Source organism: Acinonyx jubatus, chromosome B2 (assembly GCF_027475565.1).
Source record: "Acinonyx jubatus isolate Ajub_Pintada_27869175 chromosome B2, VMU_Ajub_asm_v1.0, whole genome shotgun sequence".
NCBI lineage: Eukaryota > Metazoa > Chordata > Mammalia > Carnivora > Felidae > Acinonyx > Acinonyx jubatus.
Window position 1 is genome coordinate 100917716 of NC_069385.1, and position 24624 is coordinate 100942339.

Below are 24624 nucleotides of genomic sequence, written 5' to 3' on the forward strand. Positions count from 1 at the left end.
CAATAGAATTGTAGTGATAGAGATTTACAAGCAGGAGAGATTATAGAGGTCATCTGTTTCTTATCTCCCATGCCTATTTAGAGATAAAAATTAAGGCTCAGAAAGTAAAAGGATTTCCCAAAGGTCACACAGCACCACCAGCTGCAGAATTCAGACCCCAAATGTTGTGCATTTGGTACCTTAATATCTTGAGTAATGCATGCTTCAGTCTTAAAAAAGTACTGTTCATCCCTGGAACATGAAAATTCCTGCTCAAAGTGTCATTCTTACCTTTATCAATGAGCCACGTTTTGTTCTATTTTCTTCAAAAGGGAAAAAGTTTGTGTTCAATCATTCACTTTTCATTACTTCAATGATTTCTGGTAAGGAAGCTTTGGATGCTCACTCTTAACAGCAACTTGTAAAATTAGCCAGGGTCACTATTTTGTGCTACACAAAGAAAATTACATACACTTGATCTCTGTCATTTAGCAATCTGGAGCCTAAAATACGTAGATGAAGCAATATGTTTACAGGGCACTCAGGAAATAGAATAAAAACATATAGTTAAGTTACATTAAGAAAGTTAGACATTAATTTCACATATCCAACAAGAGGAAGACAACTGTGGATGGGGAAAGCCCAAAAATGTATAATTAGGGTAGCTAACAGGAAGAATCCCAACTGCCTTTAGTGTTTTGTTCTTATTGAATTTATACAGTACTTTGTTCCCATAAACATCATGAGTAAAGGGGTGACAAATCCAGTGGAAACATTGATTGAGTGGCCTCTTACACAGAGAAGCAATTCATGACTTGAAGAGAGTTATGCAATGTCTCCATGCCCTTGAATAGCTTTATTTTAAAGGAAATAACCTAATAAAATGAGAATATTAGAAGATGATCATGAAAGTCAGTTTTCTCAAATTCTGCAGTCAGAAATGCTAAACCCATAAAAACAAAAAACAAAAAACAAAAAAAAACCCAGATTCTTAAAGATGAAACTCTTGTGCACTCAAATTGAATTAATTAAAAAGTCCAAACAATGTGAATTCTTTTGTAACTTCACTTTTATGAGGAGAATAAAGTAAAATTAACATGATAGGGAATTTAAAAAGTGATTCCCACCAAAACAATCCTGCAAAAAAATAAGAGAGATTTATACTTCCTTATATAAAAAATTACTATAAGGTAATAGTAATCAAGACAGTGTGGTATGGGCACAAAGAGAAATATGGATAAATGGAATAGAATTGAGAGTCCAGAAATAAATCCACCCAGTTGATTTTTGACAAGGATGCCAAGACCATTCAGTGGGGGAAACAATAGTCTTCTCAATAAATGGCACTGGAACAACTGGGTAGCCACACTGAAAAGAATGAAGTTGGATCCTTACCTCATACTATTTACAAAAGTTGACTCAATAATGGATCAAAAACAATGTTATAACAGAAAGTATAAAAAAAAAATCTTAGACAAAAACAAAGGAGTAAATCTTCATGATCTTGGATTTAGTTAAAGATTCCTAGGTATGACTCCAAAACAAGCAACAAAAGAAAAATGGATAAGTTGGAGTTTTATCAAAATTAAACATTTTAGTGGTTCAAAGGACCTCATCAAAAAGTGAAAGCACAACCTATACAATGGGAGATGATATTTGCAAATGATATATCTGATAAGGGAATCATATCTGGAATATATTAAGGACTCCTATAGCTCAACAGTAAAAAGACAACCCAATTAAAAAAAGCGCAAAATATTCGAATGGACAATTCTCCAAAGAAGATATACATATGGTCAAAGCATGTAAAAAGATGTTCAACATAATTAGTTATTAGAGAAATGTAAGTCAAAACCACAGTGAGATAGCACTTCACACCCACTGGGATGGCTAGAATCAAAATGATAACAAGTGTTGATGAAGATGTGGAGAAACTGGAACCTTCACACACTGTCGATGAGAATTTAAAATGGTCTAGATGCTTCAGAAAACAGTATGGCAGTTCCTCAAATTGTTACACATAAAGATATGTGTATGATATGATCTATCTACTCCTAGGTATTTAAAGGAAATAAAACATAGATCCACAGAGAGACTTATACCCAAATGCCTACAGCAGCATTATTCATAATAGACAAATGGTGAAAAAAACTCAAATATTCAACATTGGACAAATGGATAAATATAGTGTGGTATATCAGTAGAATGGAATATTACTGAGCCAGAAAAAATGAAATGAAGTGCTGTTATATGCTACAACATGAGTGAACTTATGGAAACATTATGTTCAGTGAAAGTAGCCAAGTCCTCCCTATGTGATGTTAGGCAAATCCCATTATTTTTTCTTCATAAAGTGGAAAGAGTAATCATACCTAAAGGATAAGTTTGTGTTGAGAGTTAAATAGGTGCCCATAAGGATGCCTGGATCTTTGTGTTTACATAGTAGCAGCCCTTATTCTTACCATTGTTAGTGAATAGGAGTAGGTAGTGATAGATCAATGTTAACAGTGATGTCTCTGGAAATTTTAACATTGATAAATACTTTCTGCATCCAATAAAAATACATTGTGTTCACATTTCGTAAACTTTCATTATTAGGTATATCTGACTATATTCTGGTCATTAGACATAAGTGTCATGTATACAGATACTTGAACAGAAGATTCCATTGGGTAAAATTTCAATTGTGTATAAACATAGATTCATATTTGATGGCATTGATATTGATATTTTCTCATTTAATGATCTTAATAACCTTGGGGGGAACTGTGCCATTACTAGAGATTCCTCTCTCCCTCCCTCTCTCCCTCTCTCCCTCCCTCTCTCCCTCTCTCTCTCCCTCTCTCTCTCTCTCTCTCTCTCTCTCACTCTCGCTCTCCCTCTCACTCTTGAGAGAGGAAAAGAGAGAGAGGGAGAGTGAAAGGGAGAGCACTAATGTCATACAGCTAAGAATTGCTGGATTCCAACTCAATGTGACCTTTGAACATATATGTTAATAAGAGTTGAGAAGAATATCCTTTCCTCACCATGTCTCATAAATGCAAAATGATTCTTTTAGAAGAGAGAGAGATGAAAGCACTTTCTGAAAGGTGTATTCACACAACAAATAGATGATATTTGCTACTGTGTGTTAGTTTTCTTTTAAAATCACCAGGTTCTCTAGCTAATGTGAGGTGTTAGCTGTTTTTAAATATGAGTATATTTGCCAGATCTTGGGCTGATGCTTGTAAATAGGTCACAATTCTTACCAAGTTAACAGTTTAGATTATGCTTATTTTGTTTAAATAAACCTTCGTGTCTTCAAAGATGTATCATTTTGTAAAAGCTGTTGGCTCATACATAATGAGATATGCAAGCTATTTGTTTCATGAAAATTCAAGCTTAAAGACCGACTGACAAGTAGAAGCACGATACTATGATAAATCAAGGCTACTTTGGCCTTAATTAATAGGAAACTTCCACGTGAAGGTATGAATGTAAATATGACCCTATTTAATAAAGAAATAAATGCTGTGTTAGGTAATTTGCTAGTCCAGACCTCCACCTTGATTTTGAAGATGGTTGAATTGAAGTCCAGGAAAAGTTCAATGTCTTGCCTGAGATCATATAGTTAGTTAATATCAGTGGTAGGTCAAAACCAAGAGCTCTGTCCTCCAAACTAGTGGGATTCTTTCAACTCTAACAAACTAATTTTGTTAATATTCAATCCCTATTTGGGCCCACTCACCCAAGTTGTCATAAATATATATGCACATAGCACATTTTTAATCTGTAGTCATTTGGAATTACTTATTTCATAATTATATTTTTTTATAATAATAGTAACATATACTACCATGAAGAAAATAGTAAGTATTTGAGTTCTTGGATGCTCTGTTTTTCTCCATTAATTTTGTGTGATTTGACAATTGCAAGTTTATTTTAGATAAGTGAAGAATTCACACTGACATTTTTAATGTAACAGTTATTACGAGGAGAAATGAAAAGTACAGAGGGGATGTTACCAAAAGGGACTAGTTAGTACTCACCTGACAGCAACTTTGGGATGTCTGTACAGATATTGATGGACAAAAGCTGCTTAAATGTGGTATAGCATGCTTATTTATACTTAATCAATAATTAAAGAAGCTATAGGAAGTCTGCAAGAAAAACCAAGCCTCAGACCTTTGCCATAACATATGCTGTTATTTTATAGATTTTTAGAAGTAGCAATCTTCACCTGAAAAACTTCCAAGTTTATTCATGCAGAGATTTTGGAATTGACATCTTGGAAAGTGATGCAAATACTTCAGTTACTGACAGCTTATTACTTGGTCATTTTGACCACAAGGTAAGTGCCTTAGTGTAGTTGTTTTAGACTGTCTATCAAAACAGAATTGTTCGTGCTCGGTTCCCTAGTGACCCAGGGTATGTAATTTTAATAGTATTCTTTAGTGAATCTTGGGTTTAATTGGTAGAGGTTAGAAGAACTTTTTATTTGTAACAGTGGTGGTATCTTTGATGAAATTCAAATGTACACAAGTTTTTAACGTTATGAGTCCATATAAATCCTAAAAGTCATGAGTAGCTTGCCAAATTCTTACTTGGTTGCAATTTAGCATTATTTTCACTGCAATTCAGTAATAAACCTAATGATTTTAGATTAATTTACCTTTACTTCACAAGGGTTATAGAATAGCAAAACTTCACATTGTCTCTTTGTATTGTAGTTTGCCATGTTTCAATATAAACATTTTGTTCATAGGGTCCTTATTGTTTTTAGAGTGTCCCTCCTCACCAAAGAGGTAACATGAATTTATGTTGCATAGTATACTAGAGTACCTTAGATGATTCCCTAATACTTGCCTAAGCGTGGGTTTCAACATGATAAATATCAGACTACAGATGACTTCTCTGCCATTGCATGACCAGGGTACCAGAATGTAGATGAGGCAAAACAAATTTCCCAGATGCAGAACTAGAAGTAGTAATTCCCCTTAAGGAAAGTCCAGGGTTGCCATTGGTCTTAGTAGGCTTCACACCTGTAATGGACCCCCTTAAGTTCTTAAAAGAGTTCTAGAAAGAGCTACATGTATACTGATATCACATTGTCATAACAATCATAGATGAAAGAGACCTACTGTACTTCTGGAAACAAAGGAAAAAACAAGTTCTTTACTTTGTCCTGAATACCTTGACCTATTGAAATTTAAATAAGTATAGCTCTTGGAGGCTATTGTGTAGGTATAGATAAAAATATTAAGATTAAAAAATAATTTTCTTAAGCTTCATTTTTTTATGTTTAATTCTCAAAGTTAATTAAATATTTTTTGAACCATCGTTTTCCAGAGGGAAATACCTGCCCATTTTTCCTTTTCTCTGAAAGGATTACTACCTTGAGAGATAAATCTTCTTTTTTGACTGCAGAATTTTCAAGAGAGGATGGAACCCGGATTTAGATTCTATGATACCGGTAGATGAAAGGCCCTTAAATTCCTTGGAAATAACCTTAAAGAAGATGCCAAAACAAATGTCCATCAGGCTGAGTCACTAACTGTCCTGGTAAATTAATGTCACAGCCTCTTAATTGATACTAAGTAGACATCATAATTTAGGGGAGAGTGATACAAACTAAGATACAAATTATGCCAAAAGGGTGTTTATCACGAGATAATAAAACATAATTCTGTCCCTGGGGTGTGATTCACCAGGAATGAAATGCAGCCTAGGGTCTCTCAGTTTTAAAGAAAGCACAGGAGAAAAGTCCCTGAATAGATATTAAACAGCTTGTTCCAGAAGAGATCTAGATCCTGGTTAGGCACACAAAGCATAAAACCATGGAACTTTAGATCTAATTATCCCTTAGAAGTTGATCTAGTTAAAACTTATGAATTTACCGGTAAACAGATGGAGAATTTGAGAGGTCAAATGATAGCCCAAGATCTATGCCCAGTATTGTGGAGCTAGGATCACCAGCGTACCCTCTCACCCTTGGTCAAATACTCTTCAAATCACACGTGGAAGATAGCTTTGGCAATGAGCATTGCCTACTCCAGTGTTTCCTGTAGTATTTTTCATGCAAGGCTATTTCCAAGAGGGAGTCTTGGAAAAGCAAGATTCTTAGGTTAATTATAATTATCATTTTCTGCTTACCATACACCCATCCCCTGAAATTTATATTCCATATTAACACTTAAAGGGCTCTGTGAAGTTATAGGGTTAAAAACAAAAAAAGGAAAATATCTATACATCTTTATGTAATGCAGTATTTCTCAGATTTATTTGGGAATCTCTTTATTGCCACATGAAACTGTGTCAGTTGTTAAAAAGAAAAAAAAGAGAGAAAAAAGGAGGCCTGACCTGTCTGTGGTTGGGGAACTCTGATTTTAGCTTCTGTCTTCTGTGCCTGCCATTCCTTTAGGAATTTAGATTTGTGGCCTATCTATTCTTAGACCTTCCACCCACACCTAATTGGTGGCATGCCATTACCAGTGAGTCCTAGCCTAAAACAAACACTACTTTCCGGGAAACACTTTTTATTAAAAGAAATTATGTCTTGTAAGTATATTTGTGTGTATGTTGGTAACCTCCTGGTCAACACTACCTTTATATTGAGGTGGGTGGAATAGCTTGCAGGGAGGATGGCTTTAATACAGAAGAACAAGAGATGTCTTCTCCTATCACTATGCTCCCCAGTATGACTGTATTTTATTTGTGCCAGTTTTCTTAACATCCTATTTCATTAGCATCCCCTTTCACTCTCAAAAGTGGCCTGATTTGGATGTAAATTATGGTCACCTGACTTTGGGAAGTATCTGTAGCTTGGTTATCTTCTCATTGTTATTGTAATTAATTTGAGCAGATGACAATAGCTTAACATGTATCTTATTTAGGCAGATGCTGATGGGTGGCTTCATTCTTCCTCCTGTTTCTCTGGGTTATTTCCTATTTTCACTTGGGGGTTTGTCTTCCTTAATGTAGACCTTTCATTGTTCTGTTTCTCTACATTCTGTTGTAAGGCCCCTTCTCTTCTCAATGCACTTGCTTTCCCTGGGAGAAATCTCATTTTCTCTAGTAGTTTCAATTACTAGACATGCTGATGTCTCCCATATATTTGCACTTATTTCTACCATTTTACTTTGTCCTCCCACTTTGCAGTCAGTTTTCTTTTTTTTTTTTTTCTACTTTTCAAACTTGATTTGTCTTGCATTGAAGGGTATCTTTTTTTTATGTTTGCCTGTTTGAAAGTTACTCGTTTTGTTTTGGTTATTTTAGTTATCGACCTTAAATTTTCAACAGGCCTGTTTGTCTTAATGAAGTCTAAATTACAACAGCATCCTTAAACTTTGCCTCAACAATGAAATGACCTTAAACTCTTTCAGCTTCTTTCTTCCTTCCCTTCTTGTATGCTACTTGTCTTTAGTATCTGTTCCACTTCTTAAAATAAATGTGTCATGGAAGCATAACATTTATAGAGAAAAGTGCACCAATCACAAGCAAAGAACTCGATAGATTTTTATAAAGCAAAAGCGATGGACATACCACCCAGATCAAGAAATAGAACGTTATCTGTTCCTTTGAAGCCCCTTCATGGCTCCTCCCACCCAACCCCATTTCCCAGCTCCCTGGCCAAAGGGGAACCATTACTCAGACTTCTATAGGCATAGGTTAATTTGAAATCTGTTTTTGATCTTTATATAAATGGAATCATAGAGTAGGAAGTCTTTTGTGCCTGATTTCTTTGGCACAACATTATGTCTATGGTATCCATTCATGTTTTTATATGTTTCAATAATTTGTACTTCCAATTGTTATGTTGTATTGCACTTCATGACTATACCACAGTTATTTATTTATTTATTTGTTCATTTGTTTATAGAGCAAGGGCTGGGGAGGGTCACAGGGAGAGAGAGGGAGAAAGAGAGAGTCTTAAGCAACCTCCACATTCAGCACAGAGCCCAACACCAGGCTGGAACCCACTACTCTGGGATCATGATGTGAGCTGAAATTGAGAGTCAGATGCTCAAGAGACTGAGCCACCCAGGCACCCCTATACAACAGTTGCTATTGATGGACATTTGATTATTTCCAGTTTTCAGCTATTACCAGTAATGATTTCATGAACATTCTTCCGTATGTCTCTTGGTGTTCGTGTGCATGTACTTCTGTTGAATATATGCCAAATTGTAAAATTGCTGAGTCATGGGATATCCATTCAGTTTTAGCAAATAATGCGAAACAACAATCCTAAGTGTTTATACTTGCACCAGTAGTTTGGGAGAAGAGTGTCACATATGCACCCTGAAATTTCTCCTGACCATCATCTTGGAGTTTTCCTGCATGTCTCCTTAATATTGGACCTCTTGTTCCTGATTCCCACATTTTCCTCCTTTGTGATTTAATTTATTTTATTAGAATATAGCCAATATTAAATTTCTTAACAAAGTGGGGGCTATGGAAGTAAATATTTTGAGTTACAAATGGAGACCCTCTTATTCCTAGGTTGTTGGTTATGGAATAGCAGTTTGCAGTTCATTTTACCTTGACAATTTGAAGGCAAAGCTCCATTGCCTTCCAGCTTCTAGTTTTGAGGTTGAGTAGTTTAAGATATTCTGATTCTTGGTCAGTTATATGTAACCTTTTGGTTTTTCTGCTTTGGAAGTTTTTGGAATGTTGTTCCTGGTATTATGTAGTTTCAGGATGATGTACCTTTTGTGGTTTTTCATTGTAACCACTGTATTAGGGAACGGATGAGACTTTTCCATTTAGAAAACATATCTTTCCCATCTGAGTAGCTTTCTTAAGTCATTTCTTTGATAATTCTGTCCTCTTATTTTTCTTGTTTTCTTTTTTGAAAGAATTTTTATTTGGATATTGGACCTCCTCGGTTGTTTTTCTACTTTTCTTAATTTTCTCTCTGATTTGCCCACTGTCTTTTTATTCTGTTTTCAAGGATATTTCCTCAATTTTTTTCTATTGAATTGATTATTTCTGCTCTCCTGTTTTTGTTCTTTTTTTTTTTTTCTGAAAAATCCCATTTTGGGCTTCTTCATGGCTATAATATAGTTATTTCTCTGTGGTTTTTTTGATAGTGTTTAAATGTCCTTCTGATTTCTATATTGGTTTTGTCTCCACTGGATTACTTTTCTTCTTTCTTTCTATCACTGTCTTTCATGGTGGAGACTGTCGACAAATGTCTGGTTATCCTCAGCATACAATTATTTTCAAGTGTTGAACAGTGAAACACTAACAACTTGATTAGACAGTTTGTTGAAGAGATTTTGCGGAGAATACTAGAAGCAGGTTTTTTTTTTTAGATTTTCTAATTTTAATTTTTAAATTAATATACAGTAAAACTATTTTTTTGATGTACCATTCTATGATTTTAAACATCTGTATACATTTGGGTAAACACTACCACCACCACCATAATCCAGATACAGATCAGTTGGTTCAACCCAACTAACTGTCTCAGGCTTCATCTTTGTGGCCACATCTTACTCTCAAGTCTAACCCCTGGGGATCTCTAATCTATTGTCTGTCACTATCATTTTGTCTTTTGAAATGGAATTAGATAGTATGCGACCTTTGAGACTGGCTTCTTTCACTTCTAAATGCCTTCAGGATTTACCTAACTTGTTGCAAGAAGCAGGATTTTATTCCTTATTATTGCCGGGTAGTATTCCACTATATGGATGTACCACAATGTGCTTATCCATTCATTTGTATAAGGAAATTTGAGTTGTTTCCAGATTTGGTGATTACAAGTGGAACTATTATAATCATTTTTGTAGGGTTTTTGTGTGAATGTAAATTTTAATTTCTTAAAAGTAAATAAATACCTAGGGGTTGAATTGCTAGGTCATATGATAAGAGTGTGTTTAACTTGATAAGAAAATGCAAACCCATATTCCATAGTTTTTATGGCCATGTGGAAGTTATCAGCACTTGGTATCATCACTATATTTTCTTTAATCATTCTAATATGTGGATAGTGGGTTCTACTGTGATCCTTTGTCATATCATGATTTGCAAATATTTTTTTCCACTCTATAGCTTGTCTTTTTATTCTCTTGTTTTTATTAACATATTACAAATTGTATTTCATGTGTCTACTTCCCGTCTTTTTTTTTTCTTCTTTCTAAATCACAGGAAAGCCAGTGTATGTCAGCTGGGATCAAAACTCCCAAGAGATGGGAACTGATAATATCTAACACAACCTTTGTTAATTTTGATCTCACTGACTGTGTGTCCATCAGGACCTGTTCTGGCTGTTCCCAAGGACAAGGTAAGTTGTTTTAAGATATAAGACATACAGTAAAGAAGGCCAACGTTCAAGTAATATGATAAATAGTGGCAAAACCTTTGTGACTCATCATTTCTTTCAATTATAAGATTGCATCAGTAGAAACTGCTTCTCTGATCTCCTAAAGGAAATCTCAGTGGTGGTCAGGTACTCCCACTATGACTCTTCTAGCTCTCCATTCTTTCCCTATGATGACATCTGTTGTACTTCATCATTACAGTGCCCTGTCTCTGTTGGACTCAGAGCTTCATAAAGGCAGGGACCATGACCTCATGCTCAGAGGTTTGTCATTCATACCCAGAAGCTTGGTGCCTCAAAGTCAGTTCATTGATTGAATAAATGGAGTTGGGTGGATAGATATATGAACATAAACTAACACACATGCAGTCTTTCCCCAAAGAGCCAGAATGGAGTACTTTATGTTTTCAGCAGCCCAAGGCTTGGTGTATACCTAAAGAGAACCATAGGAATTCTTGTTTACTTATAAACCACATCTCTAAGGTAGTGAGAAATACCTTGGAGGACTCATGGGCCAAGGTGAAAAGAAGTCGAGAGCAATCTAGTTGATTTGATCATTGTAAACAGCCAAACCAAGTAATTCAAGTAAATATGCTCTTGTGGTTTGAATCACCAATTTAGATAATTGTTTGTTTTTTTAATTAAATGAATAATCAGCAAGTCTCCACTTTACTTTTTTTTCTGTATAGGCAGAGTCAAAGATTGTTTTTATTTGGGTGGCATCTGAGTTTAAGATTATAGAAATAATAATAGGAATAAAAAATGCCTTATGGCATTCACTTCAAATTAAAATCCCTCAGTTCTTTAATAGCTTTACTGTTTCATATCATTCACAGGACACTAAAGAAAAACACACTACTCCTTATGACCTCGAATGTCTGCTCACTGGATGATCTGGGCTAAGCCATCTCTTTCATTTGCTTAAAAACTGTCCATTCCAGTTCTGAGGAACTGGGGTGTATGAAGATGAAAAATACATAATTCTTCTCTTCCAGGAGCTCTTGATCTAGGTACAAAAATAAATGTTAAGCAGGTCACTGTAGTTACGTGTGATGAGTACAGTCCTAGAGGACTAAACAAGGTCAGTGAAGGGAGCAAGAAAGGGATCAGGCAAGATATCATAAAGTTGCTCTTGAGCAGAGTTTTGAAAGATGAATACAATTTACAAGGGAGAGATAGGCAGAGAAAACTTTCTAGAAATTAGGAACAGCATATATAAAAATTTAAACTCCAATAGGACTGAATTGTAGACCTGTGGTGGTTGTGGTATTGGATGAACTATAGAAATTGCAAGAGGTAGAATCATGGAGTCTTTTTTTTTTTTTAATGTTTATTTAGTGTTGAGAGAAAACAAGTGGGGGAGAGGCAGAGAGAGAGGGAGACAGAGAATCCCAAGCAGTCTGTGAACTGTCAGCCCAGAGCCCAATGTGGGGCTCTATCTCATGAACCATGAGATCATGACCTGAGCTAAAATCAAGAATCAGACGTTTAACTGACTCAGCCACCCAGGCACCCCAGAATCATTGAGTCTTGAATGCATGACTTAACTCACTGCATGGATTCTACTGGGATGCAGACTGAAAACATCTGGGCCACTAATTATTTGTATCTTTTTCTTTTCCTTTTTTGTGTATTTATGATGTACGTAACACAAAAATATAGTAGCACATGTACTGAGACTCGTGTGCTGAGTTTTTACATTTTAATGAAAGGGGTATGGGAATTAGAAAGCCAGTCAGCTGGATCAGCAGCACTACTGATGAATCACATGGAGGCAGGGTGAGGGAAACACTGCAACAAGTGTCGCCCTGCCACTAATACTTAAAAAGGTGCTACTATTAATATTTACCCACATGATTGATTGAATGTTGAGGGTATGTTTAAAATATGAGGTTCATAAGAGATAGGGGTAGACTCCCTAGAAGAACTAGAGGAGAAAGATTAAAGACTGAACCACAGCACCTTTACAGTTAGTAACTAGTAAATTAGTCATCTGCATCTCTATTTCCCACCGTACCAGTTTCTCATCCTTGGCACTATTGGTGTTTTAGGTGGGATAATTTTTTGTTGTAGGGACTGTCCTGTGCAGTGAGGATATTTAGCAGCGTCCTTGCCCCTCTACCCACCACATGCCAGTAGCACTGCCATCTACCCACCTGTGACAGCCAAAAATGATTATTAATAGTGCCAAGTGTCCCCTGGAGGGCAAATCCTGGTTGAGAATCACTGCCCCAGGATACAGGCTGCGTGAAGGCATTGCCAATACTGATCTTGTTCCCGTCTGTGTCTCTAGCACATACCACAAATCCTGGAATATGGTAAACACTCAGTGAATTTTTCTTGAATAAATAAGTGAATCATAACTCTATAAATATGCAGTTTAAAGTGCTAAAACATCCTAGTGAATTCAGCTGCCATTTCTTACAACAGTCTTTTGTGCCACGTGTAACAGCCTTTCTGTCTTCCAATTTATAGGTGGATTTCCTGTGAAGACCGACCAGTTGAAATTTATAAACTCTCCAAATTTAGTAGCATTTCCATTTCCTTATTCAGCAATTTTTGAAGACATGGATGGGTCTCTGTCTGGGAGAAATAGAAGTCATATTCTTGCTTCTATGGAAACCCTTCCAGCTTCTTGTTTGGTCAACGCAAGCTTCAGTCAGATTGTTCATGGCAGTGTCTGTGGGGAAGATGTTCACTTTCATCGTATGTCTATTGGTTTGTAAGTTGAATTAACCATACTGATCAGCTTGCCAGTGAGCATATCATTCAGGCTGTTGGGGTTGGGGCTGTTTATTGAAGGGATATTGTTTTCTATATCCTATTAAAAGTATTTAGTTAGATAAAAATGATATGAGAATACGCTTGACAGCTGTCAAATCATGTTTATGGTAGTTTGAGTCTTATTCAAATGACAGCTAACTTTCAATATTAGTGGACCAGATCACTTAGCCCATGACCTCTTATTGACATTTTGAGCTAATGGCATCTTCTTAAAAAGACTTGGAACCAACAGAGAATTTGAAAAGTAATTTTTTAACTTTCTAGTGGTATTTTATTTTTTTATTTTTTAAAAAATTTATATTTTTTAATTTAAATCCAAGTTAGTTAACATGTAGTATAATAAAGACTTTAGGAATAGAATTTTCATGATTCATCACTTACATATAACACCCAGTGCTCATCCCAGCAAGTGTCCTTCTTAATGCTACTCATACCTTTAGCCCTTTCCCATACGCAACACCTTGCCAGCAACCCTCAGTTTGTTCTCTGTGTATATGAATCTCTTATGGTTTGTCTCTCTCTCTGTTTTTATATGATTTTTGCTTCACTTCCCTTATGTTCATCTGTTTTGTAACTTAAATTCCACATATGAGTGAAATCATATTTGTCTCTCTGACTTATTTAGCTTAGCATAATACACTCTAGTTCTATCCATCTTGTTGCAGATGGCAACATTTCATTTTTATTGATTGCTGAGTAATATCCCATTGTATATATCTACCACATCTTTATCCATTCATCAGTCAATGGACATTTGTGCTCTTTCCATACTTTGGCTATTGTCAATAGTGCTGCTGTAAACATTAGGGTGCATGTACCCCTTTGAATCAGCATTTTGTATCCTTTGAATAAATACCTAGTAGTGCAATTGCTGGGTCATAGGGTAGTTCTATTTTTAAGTTTTTGTTGAACCTCCATACCATTTTCCAGAATGGCTGCACCAGTTTGTATTCCTACCAATAGTGCAAAAATGTTTCTCTTTCTCTGCATTCTTGCCAACATCTCTTGTTGTCTGAGTTGTTAATTTTAGCCATTTTGGCAGGTGTAAGGTGGTATCTCATTGTGGTTTTGATTTGTATTTCCCTGATGATGAGTGATGCTGAGCATTTTTTTCATGTGTCTGTTGGCCATCTGGATGTCTTCTTTGGAAAATTGTCTATTCATGTCTTTTGCCCATTTCTTCACTGGATTATTTGTTTCTTGGGTGTTGAGTTTGATAAGTTCTTTATAGATTTTGGATACTAACCCTTTATCTGATATGTCATTTGCAACCATCTTCTCCCATCCCGTTGGTTGCCTTTTAGTTTTGCTGATTGTTTCATTCACAGTGCAAAAGTTTTTATCTGGATGAGGTCCCTATAGTTCATTTTTGCTTTTATTTCCTTTGCCTCTGGAGACATGTCGAGAAGTTGCTGTGGCCAAGATCAAAGAGGTTGTTTCTTGTTTTCTCCTCTAGGATTTTCATTGCTTCCTGTCTTACATTTAGGTCTTTCATTCATTTTGAGTTTATTTTTTTGTATGGTGTAAGAAACTGGTCCAGGGTCATTCTTCTTTCTGCATGTCATTGTCCAGTTTTCCGAGCATGATTTGCTGAAGAGACTGTCTTTTTTTCCACTGGGTTTTATTTCCTGCATTGTCAAAGAAAGATATTTAAATCAGAAGTATTATTAAAAAATTCTTACAATGTCCATTCTCATTTATATACATGTACTCTCCCCAAGCTCTTTTTAAGTGTTCAGTATGCTCTGGGGAAGCAATTGATGATGCCTTCCTATTATTTGCAAAGTTGCTCCACTCCAGTTCATTTTCCTTGTTAATTTCATGAACTATTGGATTCGTACAATACATTTCCTATTAATATTGGAGCAAGGACTCCTTGGCTATGCTAGTCAAAGTACCATTAAGTCAGCAGCTAGGCTGTTTATAATGCATAATAGGATTGCTTCTGCCCTCTTTAATTTCCAGGTAATGATTGCTGAGTGTCTAGGGTTCTATCTTTTACCTATTTCAAATGCATTGCATATGTTTAGCCACACTTCTTTCCTTCCATTGTTTTAAGTGTCCTAAGTGCATGAATATTAAGTCAAGTGATTCAGGCAGACCATGTTGGCATCTTATTTAAACAGGTAAACTCCACAGTAAGTCAATGCCATCAGGACGGCACTAAGTCTACATTTTGATTGCATATGGAATTAGTTTCCTGACATTCTCTTTTGGAAACCTAAGCAGTACAGTGCTAACATTGAATAGTCTTAAAATTCTCCGCTTTTGCCTTCTCGACTGTTTATTAGTCTATCAGATGTTAATGGGTCTAATTCTAGTGAGCAAAATAGCAATGTGGAGAGATGTATTTTCATTTCTAATCATTTCGTTTGTGCAGTGCATACTTCCTGTTTTCATTCTCAAGAATGCATCCTGAGTATTATTGTTAGTTTAGTGATTTTGCCAAAGATGTTTTTAATGAATTGTTAGTTTAGTGATTTTGCCAAAGATGTTTTTAATGAATGAGATTTATAAAAGTTAGTGATGTATTTTTTATATGCCTTTCTTTTCAAATGGGAAAATTAATAGATTTGTGTAGTTAAAAAGAGCATGATGTGTTTGTATATTTATTTGACTGTGTTTTTGATATTCCTTTTTTATGCCTTACTTTGAGAACTACTGGAGACTGTCTCTTGGAAAGGTGCTAAGCAGGGGAGTAGGAGATACAGGCTTCCAGTTGTGGAATGAATAAGTCATGGGAATAAAAGATATAGTACAGGGAACGTAGTCAATGGTATTTTAATAGCCTTGTATGGTGGCAGATGGTAGCTACACTTGTGGTGGACATAATGTACAGAGTTGAATCACTATGTTATATATCTGAAACTAATGTAACATCACGTGCCAACTCTTTTCAAATAAAAAAAAAACTTTAAAAATTGAAAAAGAAAGGTACTTAGTGATGTGATGTTAACAGGCTCTGCAGATATAATCTTGGCTAAGCTTTTATTCTTGGAAATATTCAGGACAGGATGCTTAGGTGGTTACCTTAACAGTAGGTTATGATCCCAGCACTCAGGGACTGACAAGGTAAAAATGGTGATAATCCTGATATAGTATTATGAGTAGATTCAAAAGAGTCTTACTAGGATGAACGACTTGTCTTGGTTTATCTGGAGTTCTCCTGGTTGTAAAATAGAAAATCTCATGTCTCGGCCTTGAGGAATCCAGGATGATTGGCTACCCTACTCCCTACACTTCTACTTAAAATTTTTCAGGTGCACCACAGGTCTATAGGCAAATGCCCAACTACCCCAAAATAGTCTTAGGGAAGTCTCAGAACACTCCCAATTATAAGTCTCTTGGAGCTAGTTTCCTTATCTCTAGGACAAGGGGACTGAATTCAATGATCTCTTGTGCTTTGCTAGTCAAAGTGCATCAGCATCACCTGGGAGCTCCCTAGACATGGGCCACCTCAGGTCCCACCACACACATCCTGAATCAGAATCACTAGGTGATTTTTATTAAATTTTTAGGAGCACTGCTCTAAGGTCCTTCTAACTTTATTTTCCTATGATTCTATCTCTAGCTATTTGTACTTAGTGACTTGATCTCTGTCCCAGAGCATTATAACCTCATTAGGAACATGTCAGAGCTAATGAGCAATTTGAATTCAGCGTGGATACAAACTTTGCTGCATTTCATGGAGAAAGGATTAATTTGTTGTGCTATTTGCCCTGGAGCAAGCACCCTAAGAGTTGATTTACAAAGCTCCCACAGTCTTGATCTTTTGGGGTTGCATGTTGATGGAGATCTGATATGGCACAAGCCCCCTGCTGTCTTCACTCTCAGCTCTTACCTCCCTCCCCCTGCAAGAGGTCCCCCTGCCCAAGGGCAGGGCGTGAGGCCTCTTGGAGTTGCATAAACAAGGCATCCATTCCCCTTTGCTAACAGCTAAGTGGCTGGAGTGTGATTTCTTCCTGGGAAGGCCCCCTCCATGGTCCAATTCCACTGAAAGTTTTTTGTTTGACATTGGAGACCTTGTATTTCTGTTTCTGTTTCTCACTACCTTATTTAGGTCTGATGTGTACTCATGTTTGTGGCACTTCCTTTTTTATCGTTTCCTCTGATTTGAACCATAACAGTTGAGTTGACAGAGATATATGCATATATTTGAAGTTGGTAATAATACTTTATAATCAGGGGAAGAAGAAATTCCCACCCTCTCCAAGGCAGAGTCTAGTTTATGTTTTGTTAAAATGACAATGTGCTTCGTTCACATGACTGCTGCTTCTCTCTCTCACCAGTTGTAAAAACATGCTTTCTGTAGGAGCCACAGATCTTCTGGGTAGTGTTCTTTTCCCAGCTTCTATTACTTCAAGACTCATGCTATCAACCCCATCTTTCCTGACAAAACAGGGATGGTGTTAGCCCCATTGTGTAAGTCAGGACCTCATTTCAGAAAAATAGGTCAGCAACTTTCTCCAGAGGTCCCATCATGATGATGTGCCTCACGTTGTTCCTAGATGTATTGCTTCCCCTACATTTAGATAGATGTTTTCTTCAGAATGGGGATAATTACATGGAACAAAGATAATATTACCAAGAGTCTGTTGTGTGCTCCTTCCATATCTCCTTGATATAAGCTCTCCTCCCTGTCTCTTAAATGCTAACATTGGGGCACCTGGCTGGCTCAGTTGGTAGAGCTGGCAACTCTAGATCCCAGAGTTGTGAGTTCAAGTCCCATGTTGGTATAGAGATCACTTAAAAAAATAAATGTTAATATTTGTTAGGGTTCTGTGCAGCACTTTCCCTTCTTCTCAAGTCATACTTTTCCAAGGTGATCTGGGTTATTTTACTTAGAGTGATGCTTCCAGACTTTTTTCCTCTAGTCTATACTGCTCTACTGAATTCCATACCCATTTATCCAATTGCCCTGAGGTTCTGCAGTGTCCAATGTTGTAGCCACTAGCCACAAATAGCTACGAAGCACTTAAAATGTGGCTAGTCCAATTGAGATGTACTGTAAGAGTAAATTATAATCCATATTTCTAAGACGTCAGAGAAAAAAAACAGATCTCAATAACTTATTTTTATTATGTTGAAATATTTTGGATAGAGTAGGTTAAATATATTAAAATTAATTTCACCTGTTTCATTTTACTTTAAAATATTTTTTAAGTTTATTTATTTATTTTTAGAGAGAGAGTACAAGTGGGGAAGGGCCAGAGAAAGAGGGACAGAGAGAGAATCCCAAGCAGGCTCCACACTAACAGCGTGAAGCCCGAGGTGGGGCTCGAACTCACGAACTGTGAAATCATGAAGTGAGCCAAAATCAGATGCTCAACTGACTGAGCCACCCAGGTGCCCTCATTTTACTTTTTTAATGTGGCTTCTATAAATTTAAGATTATACTTGTGCCTTGTGTTCATGGCTTCTATTATATTTCTATTGAGCAAAAATGCTTTAATGTTTCCACTAGAGTATATACTAGCCATCTCAAATTTGACTTGTTAGAACTGAATTTTTGTTCTTTATCCATAGATTGTTCCTCTCTGGATGTTGAGGCTTCCTGGGTGTTCAGGCAAATGCTTCAGTCATCTAAACCAGAAGCGTGGAGTCATCCTTGACTCATCTTTTACCTCATTTTCCACATACATCATCTGCCAAGTCCTGTCCATTTTATCTCTTAAAATAAAAAATCCCTCTTCAGTCGTTGTACTTCTCTCCATCCCAAGTTTCCCACTCTGCTTCTCTCACCTATTGGATGACAACAGCCTGTTAGCTTGCTGTCTTGCTGTGACCTCATCCTTGAACTTTGTAAATGCAGATCTGGTCTTGCCATCCATTCATTCCTTTGCTTAGAACTTTTTAAGAGCTTCCAGTGCCTCTCAAAGACAATCCCACAGTGTTACTGTCTCACAGGTCCTTCATGGCTTGCTCCCTGTTTATAGTTGTAGCATCATCTCTCAGTGCTTTGCCATCCCTTCCATACATCCTATGCCTCAGCCACACTCAACTTCTCTGTGCCTTTCAGTTCATAAGGTTCAGTTTCTGTGAACTCAGCATGAAGGTTATTTTCTTGAGTAAGCTTCCCTGAGTTTCCTGAACAGGTTTTGCTATCCCTGCTGTGTTTGGCTATCTATATTTGCTCTGCCCGATACTCAAAGGTCCTGTATAGCTCTATAAATTGTCCATCTCTTGTAGATGGTAAACAGGGCAGGAATAGGGCTTAGCTGTTTGTTTGTTCAAATTACAGTGCCCAGTATCATGCTGAACACATAGTGACTCAATAAAATTAGTATTTAATAAATGAATGTAAGTCAAAAAAATTATTGACTTCCTCAAATTTTCCTCTAATGTCCTTACTGTCCATTTCTCTGTTAGGACATGTTTATGAGGAGTTCATGGCACTCAACTTTTGTTTTGGAGACCCAAGTTTAAAATACTATCCTGTCTTTATTTCCAAACTCCTAGGAACATGTAATATTTAAGAATGTTCTTTTATAATGTCTTCTAGGCTTTTGCTTTCCTGAAGCTTTCAGTTGGCCAGATGATGCATTTCAACAGCTGATTCCTTCTTTTCTCTATCCCCACCCACCCCTACTGAATTAGTAGTTTGCCTGCAGTTGCAGCTGTTTTCTTTCCCTGGTGTTTTAGATGCATTTGTTGTAATGGGGAGAATAGGAACTCAACCCTCACAATTACAATCTGGGAATTATTACTATTAGTAGTAGTAGTAGTCGTCGTCGTCATCGTCGTTGTCTAGAGCACTCTACAGGTGTTTCATTTGTCATGGACTTATTCAAATATCAATAAATCAAACCATGGTCTCTCTCTAATCATTCACTCTACTGAGTGTGGGACAAATTAAAAGAGTTTATAAGACATTGCAGGTTGGCCAACCAGTCCCTCTAAATTTATAAGATGTACATAAAATAGTTAGGACACAAGCATGTATTTGAAATTATTTTTAAAAGACTAAAGAATAGAGAAGTAAGAGTTATTTGTGGGTACAAGTCATAACTGCCCCCCACTTCCTAAGAAGTATTTTTCTGGAGAAATTACTTTCTTTGCTTCAGTTCTCACATCAATAAAATGGACATAATGGTATTTATCTCACAAGGTCATTGCCTGGCATATAGTGAGTACTTAATAAATGTCATCTGTAAAAAGACATATTTTATGTCTATTTTACAGCTGTAATTTACAAAACAACATATAAATATACTGCTAACTGAATAAAATACTATCGATTTTATGTTTCTGAGCAACAAATGCCTGACAAGGGAATTAAGTAAGCTCAAATGTAACTTAATCCAATTCTTCAAAAATAAGGAATACTTTCCAACAGTTATGTGATGTTCTACTGATCCAGCAAAACCTTCCAGCTAATCATAGAATTTGGAGTCATTGAGGACATTCTTTGATTCATTGTGCCCCAATACCTTCTTTTTCTTTCTTCCTACTTCTGGAAAAGAAAAGGTTAAAGTTCTTGTTGATCACCTTGATTCTTAGATCTTGCTTAATATCCTCTCCTGTAGTGCTTGCGTTCAGTTTTTACCTATGTAACTGCTGTTAATGTGTCAGTGTTCAAAGTATAAGGCACCCCCTGCCTCTGTGAATGCAAAAGTAAAGAAGAGTTCAAATGGAAATTTTGGCCTAGCTTTTCCTTTAATAATCGCCTAACTCTGTTTCCTAGGGATAAAGGCATAGCATTGCTAATGGTATCTTTTCAGTCCTCAAAAGAAAAAAAAAGTGAGACAGGAAAATTCCAAGAAGTATTACCCTTTCTTATCAGCAGAGGTTACAGAAATAAAATAGAAAAAGATCTAAAACTCATGACAGACCTCAGACTGAGAAATATCATCAACAATACTACATGGTTATTAAATTTCATGAATAATAAAGGGGCACAGTAGTGTGCTGGCAAATGTTTAACAACTAGCTCTCTAGAATAAAAAGCCCTGATTTGTAGCATTTGCCCAATTTCATGGTGAAAATACTCTCCTATGACCTATTCATTCCTACTGATGGTAGGTATGCTGTCACTGAACACAGCCTTGGGTTGAGTGGCTGGCAAAGTTCATGAGTAAGCATTGGTCAGTTCCACCACAGCCCCTGGTATGTGTGTGTGTTTAGAAAAGGGAAGATAAATTTGTTTGTTTGTTTATTGATTGGTTTATGAGAGAGCATGTGTGCACATATGCACGTGAGCAAAGGAGGAGTAGTAAGAGAGAAAGAGAATCAGAAGTGGGCTAGGAGCTATCAGCACAGAGCCCCATGATGTGGGGCTAGAACTCATGAACCATGAGATCATGACCTGAGCCAAAATCAGGTACTTAACTGCTTAAGCGACTGTGACAACCAGGCCCCCCAGGAAGACAAGTTTCTTAGTCTAACTCCCTACCTGATATATAGTAACATTGTTTTTCAATATCCCTGACAAGTGGTTGTTTACTCCCTGAGGGCATAACTCCAATGGTGATATTCACATGTTCTGAGGTAGTCATTCTGGCTGAATTCAACAGATGGAGAGAAGAGATACAGTAGTGTATGAAGGATTATCTTAGGTAGGATAGTTGGCATCTATTTCTTCTCTTCATAGATTAAGATATAATGAGAAGTTTTGTCCTAAGTGTGCTGTAAAAACTATAGACACTACCTTTGAGGAGATACTAGGTTGATTCCAGGGCTTCTCTAAAATACATTATTATTGCTTCAGCCAACTCTGAAAAAAGACAAACAGAAATAGAGACCCACAAAGTCATGATGGAGTGATGTTGGGGTACACCCATCAGAAAGACAAGGATTATTAAATCATATGGCTTCCTCTCTGCTTACCAGTTCTATTTTGTATGTGAATACGAGGATTATTTTTTCTTTAATTTTTTAATGTTTATTTATTATCGAGAGAGCATGAGCATGGGAGGGGTAGAGAGAGTAGGAGACATATAATCTGAAGCAGGCTCCAGTCTCTGAGCTGTTAGCACAGATCTCGTCGCGGGACTCGAACTCACAAACCAGGAGATGATGACCTGAGCCGAAGTCAGAAGCTTAACTGACAGCCACCCAGGCACCCCTGTGAATTCGAGGATTATTTAAAAGTTTGGGGTAAAGACTTAATGTGGCTTTCTTCCTCTTTTTAGGTGTCTTACTCAGAAGGAGAAATATTTTTAGGTGTTTCTTAATAAGGGTATATAAAAATTATTGGTACATATAAAATATTACTGGATGGTGCCAGCTCAGAGGTAGGATGATGGATTTCTGACAAAGACTTGTTATGAGCTCAATGTATTTTAAAGGGTGCTCAAGCAGTGCTTTGTCACACACAAAAAATGTTGGCTGTGCTCAAAATTTTGATTTTGTCCTCTTTGTGCAGTAAAAGATGAGAGTGACAGCAGTAAGCACGGATATTCAAGAGATGCAGCACCATTTGAGGCTAGTTATTAGGATGTGTCTGGTTTAGGAGATGTGTAATTACAAGGGGTTTATTTCACAATTGTTCTGAATTGAGAGCATTTAGAGCTCAATGCAGTGTTTGTCTTAATACAGAGATATGGACCCTCAGGAAAAGTAAGCTAATGGTAAACACAAACCAGGGAGTTAATATTTGTTCTCATTGGTATTGTTGATTGCCTAACAAATCCTTTGTGGGCAGTATACATTCAACAGTTCTACACAGTATATGGGCACTAAATTACAAAACTGTTTATGCGACTAGTATTTTAAATTGGTACTTAGGCTGGGAAGTTTTATCAAGCGATAGTGCTATATTTCTAAAGGAAAATATCCCTTAATTAAAAACAAGCTTTGTTATTAAAAAAAAAAAAAAGAATAAAACTTAAGGCACCCCTTTGAACCGGAAAAGGAAAGGAATGGTTTGTAGTTCTTTTGTCTTTTTGATTATACCCAGAGCTGTTGCTGATGCAGAGGTAAGGGTTAACATTTAAAATGGACTGGTTGCCTCCTGATTTCTTGCACATAAAGCCATGAGAAGTTCAGGGAGAGACTTCTTCCCCTAGTAATGAAGCTCTCTGCTGCTAATGGCCCATGCAGACTCCCTTGGCTCCTCCAAATTAGAAATACTTTTGTGCTCCTTTGCTTCATTAACAGTAAAGAGAGGGAGATTGGTGGCTATTTAGGGCACAGGGAAATTGGTGGCTATTTAGGGCAAGTGAAAATTGTAGTCATTATGGTTGGTAAATTCTCTTCATGGTGTTCTTCGAGTCTTGATGTTCTTTTGGTGCTTTTCAGAAGAGCCCACCATTGTCACTTCTGGCATTTGGCCTAGAAGGATAGGAGCTGATTTGACTTTGGAGTTTTGGCCCCCAGTGATGGTCAACACAAGGCATCTTGCCTATGGGGAGATGGGTGTTTGACATTTTAAATTTGTTTTCGGAATGCACCATTTCCACTACCAGTTGTAATAAAGGTATATTTGATAACCTCCTTCTCTACATGGATTGAATTACACGAAGATGGTGCTGCCCATGAGTACCTGTAAAACTGCATCCCACGTAAGCTTTAGTTGAGATGGATGGAATGGCATGGGAGAGTCAGGGCAATGCATGAAGAAGGAAGAGGAAAGGATAATTTAGTATCACAATGTGCTATGATGGGTCTCTGGTTGATCAGACAGTTAGCATAAGATTATTGGATGCTGCTTGGAAGGACAAGGGCATCAGAAGGAAGGTATAACTGTCCCAGAGACAAACATAACTGAATTAATGTTAGTATGTAGTGGGTTTACAATATTTGAGGAGGAGGTCATGTTTATAAGAGCTTTTGGAAAATGGAGAGTATGGTCTAAAAAATGACTCCTTCAATAATTGGAGTTACAAACAATAGAACCAGGAGAAATTGTACCCTAAATATTGATTTATAAATGTGATACTGTTAGAAAGTTGAGAATTAATTCTAGTCAAAATTATCAGGAAGATTCTTGGGGCCACATCACTGAAATTAAGAAGCATTTGTGGAAATATCTACCCTGTTGATTTTTCTTTTAATTTTTAGAATTTTTAATGTTTTTTTTAAATTTTAAATTTGAGAAAGAGAGAGCAGGGGAGGTACAGAGAGATGGAGACACAATCTGAAGCAGGCTCCAGGCTCCCAGCTGTTAGCACAGGATTTAAACTCAAGAGCAGTGAGATCATGACCTGAGCCAAAGTTGGACGCTCAACCGACTGAGCCACCCAGGCACCCCCCAATTGATTGGTTAAAAAAGTTTATTTATTTATTTTGAGAGAGACGGAGACAGAGTGAATGAGGGAGTGGCAGAGGGAGAGGGAGACAGAGAATCCAAGGCAGGCTGTATGCTACCAGCATAAAGCCAGATGCAGGGTTTGAACTCATGAAACCATGATACTTGCAGAATCTCAAATACTCAGAATCATTCTGTGGACTGTGAGGAATCCCACTTTACATACTGATCACTATACCTGCTGCAGCCAACCTCTCTGCCTCTTTGGTATTTCTTGGTTCCAACTTTATCTCTTCTTAACATATTTGTTTTACATTTATTTCTCATAAGACTCTTTTTAAAATGCATTGGTTGGGCCACATTGTGCTGG

General features: G+C 36.8%; 1 protein-coding gene across 11 annotated transcripts in view; it reads left to right on the top strand.

Annotated features, from left to right (window-relative positions):
- The window catches only part of PKHD1 (PKHD1 ciliary IPT domain containing fibrocystin/polyductin), a 482749-nt gene that overhangs the window by 218607 nt on the left and 239518 nt on the right, over positions 1-24624 (top strand). For all 11 annotated transcript variants that reach the window (XR_008298567.1, XM_053222692.1, XM_053222697.1 and 8 more), the window contains 3 exons: positions 4175-4309; positions 10111-10246; positions 12758-13004. Coding sequence is in view for 10 of the 11 variants with exons in the window: in XM_053222692.1 (XP_053078667.1) it covers positions 4175-4309; positions 10111-10246; positions 12758-13004 (518 nt within the window). In the remaining variant the exon portion in view is untranslated. The remainder of the gene's footprint in view (positions 1-4174; positions 4310-10110; positions 10247-12757; positions 13005-24624) is intronic.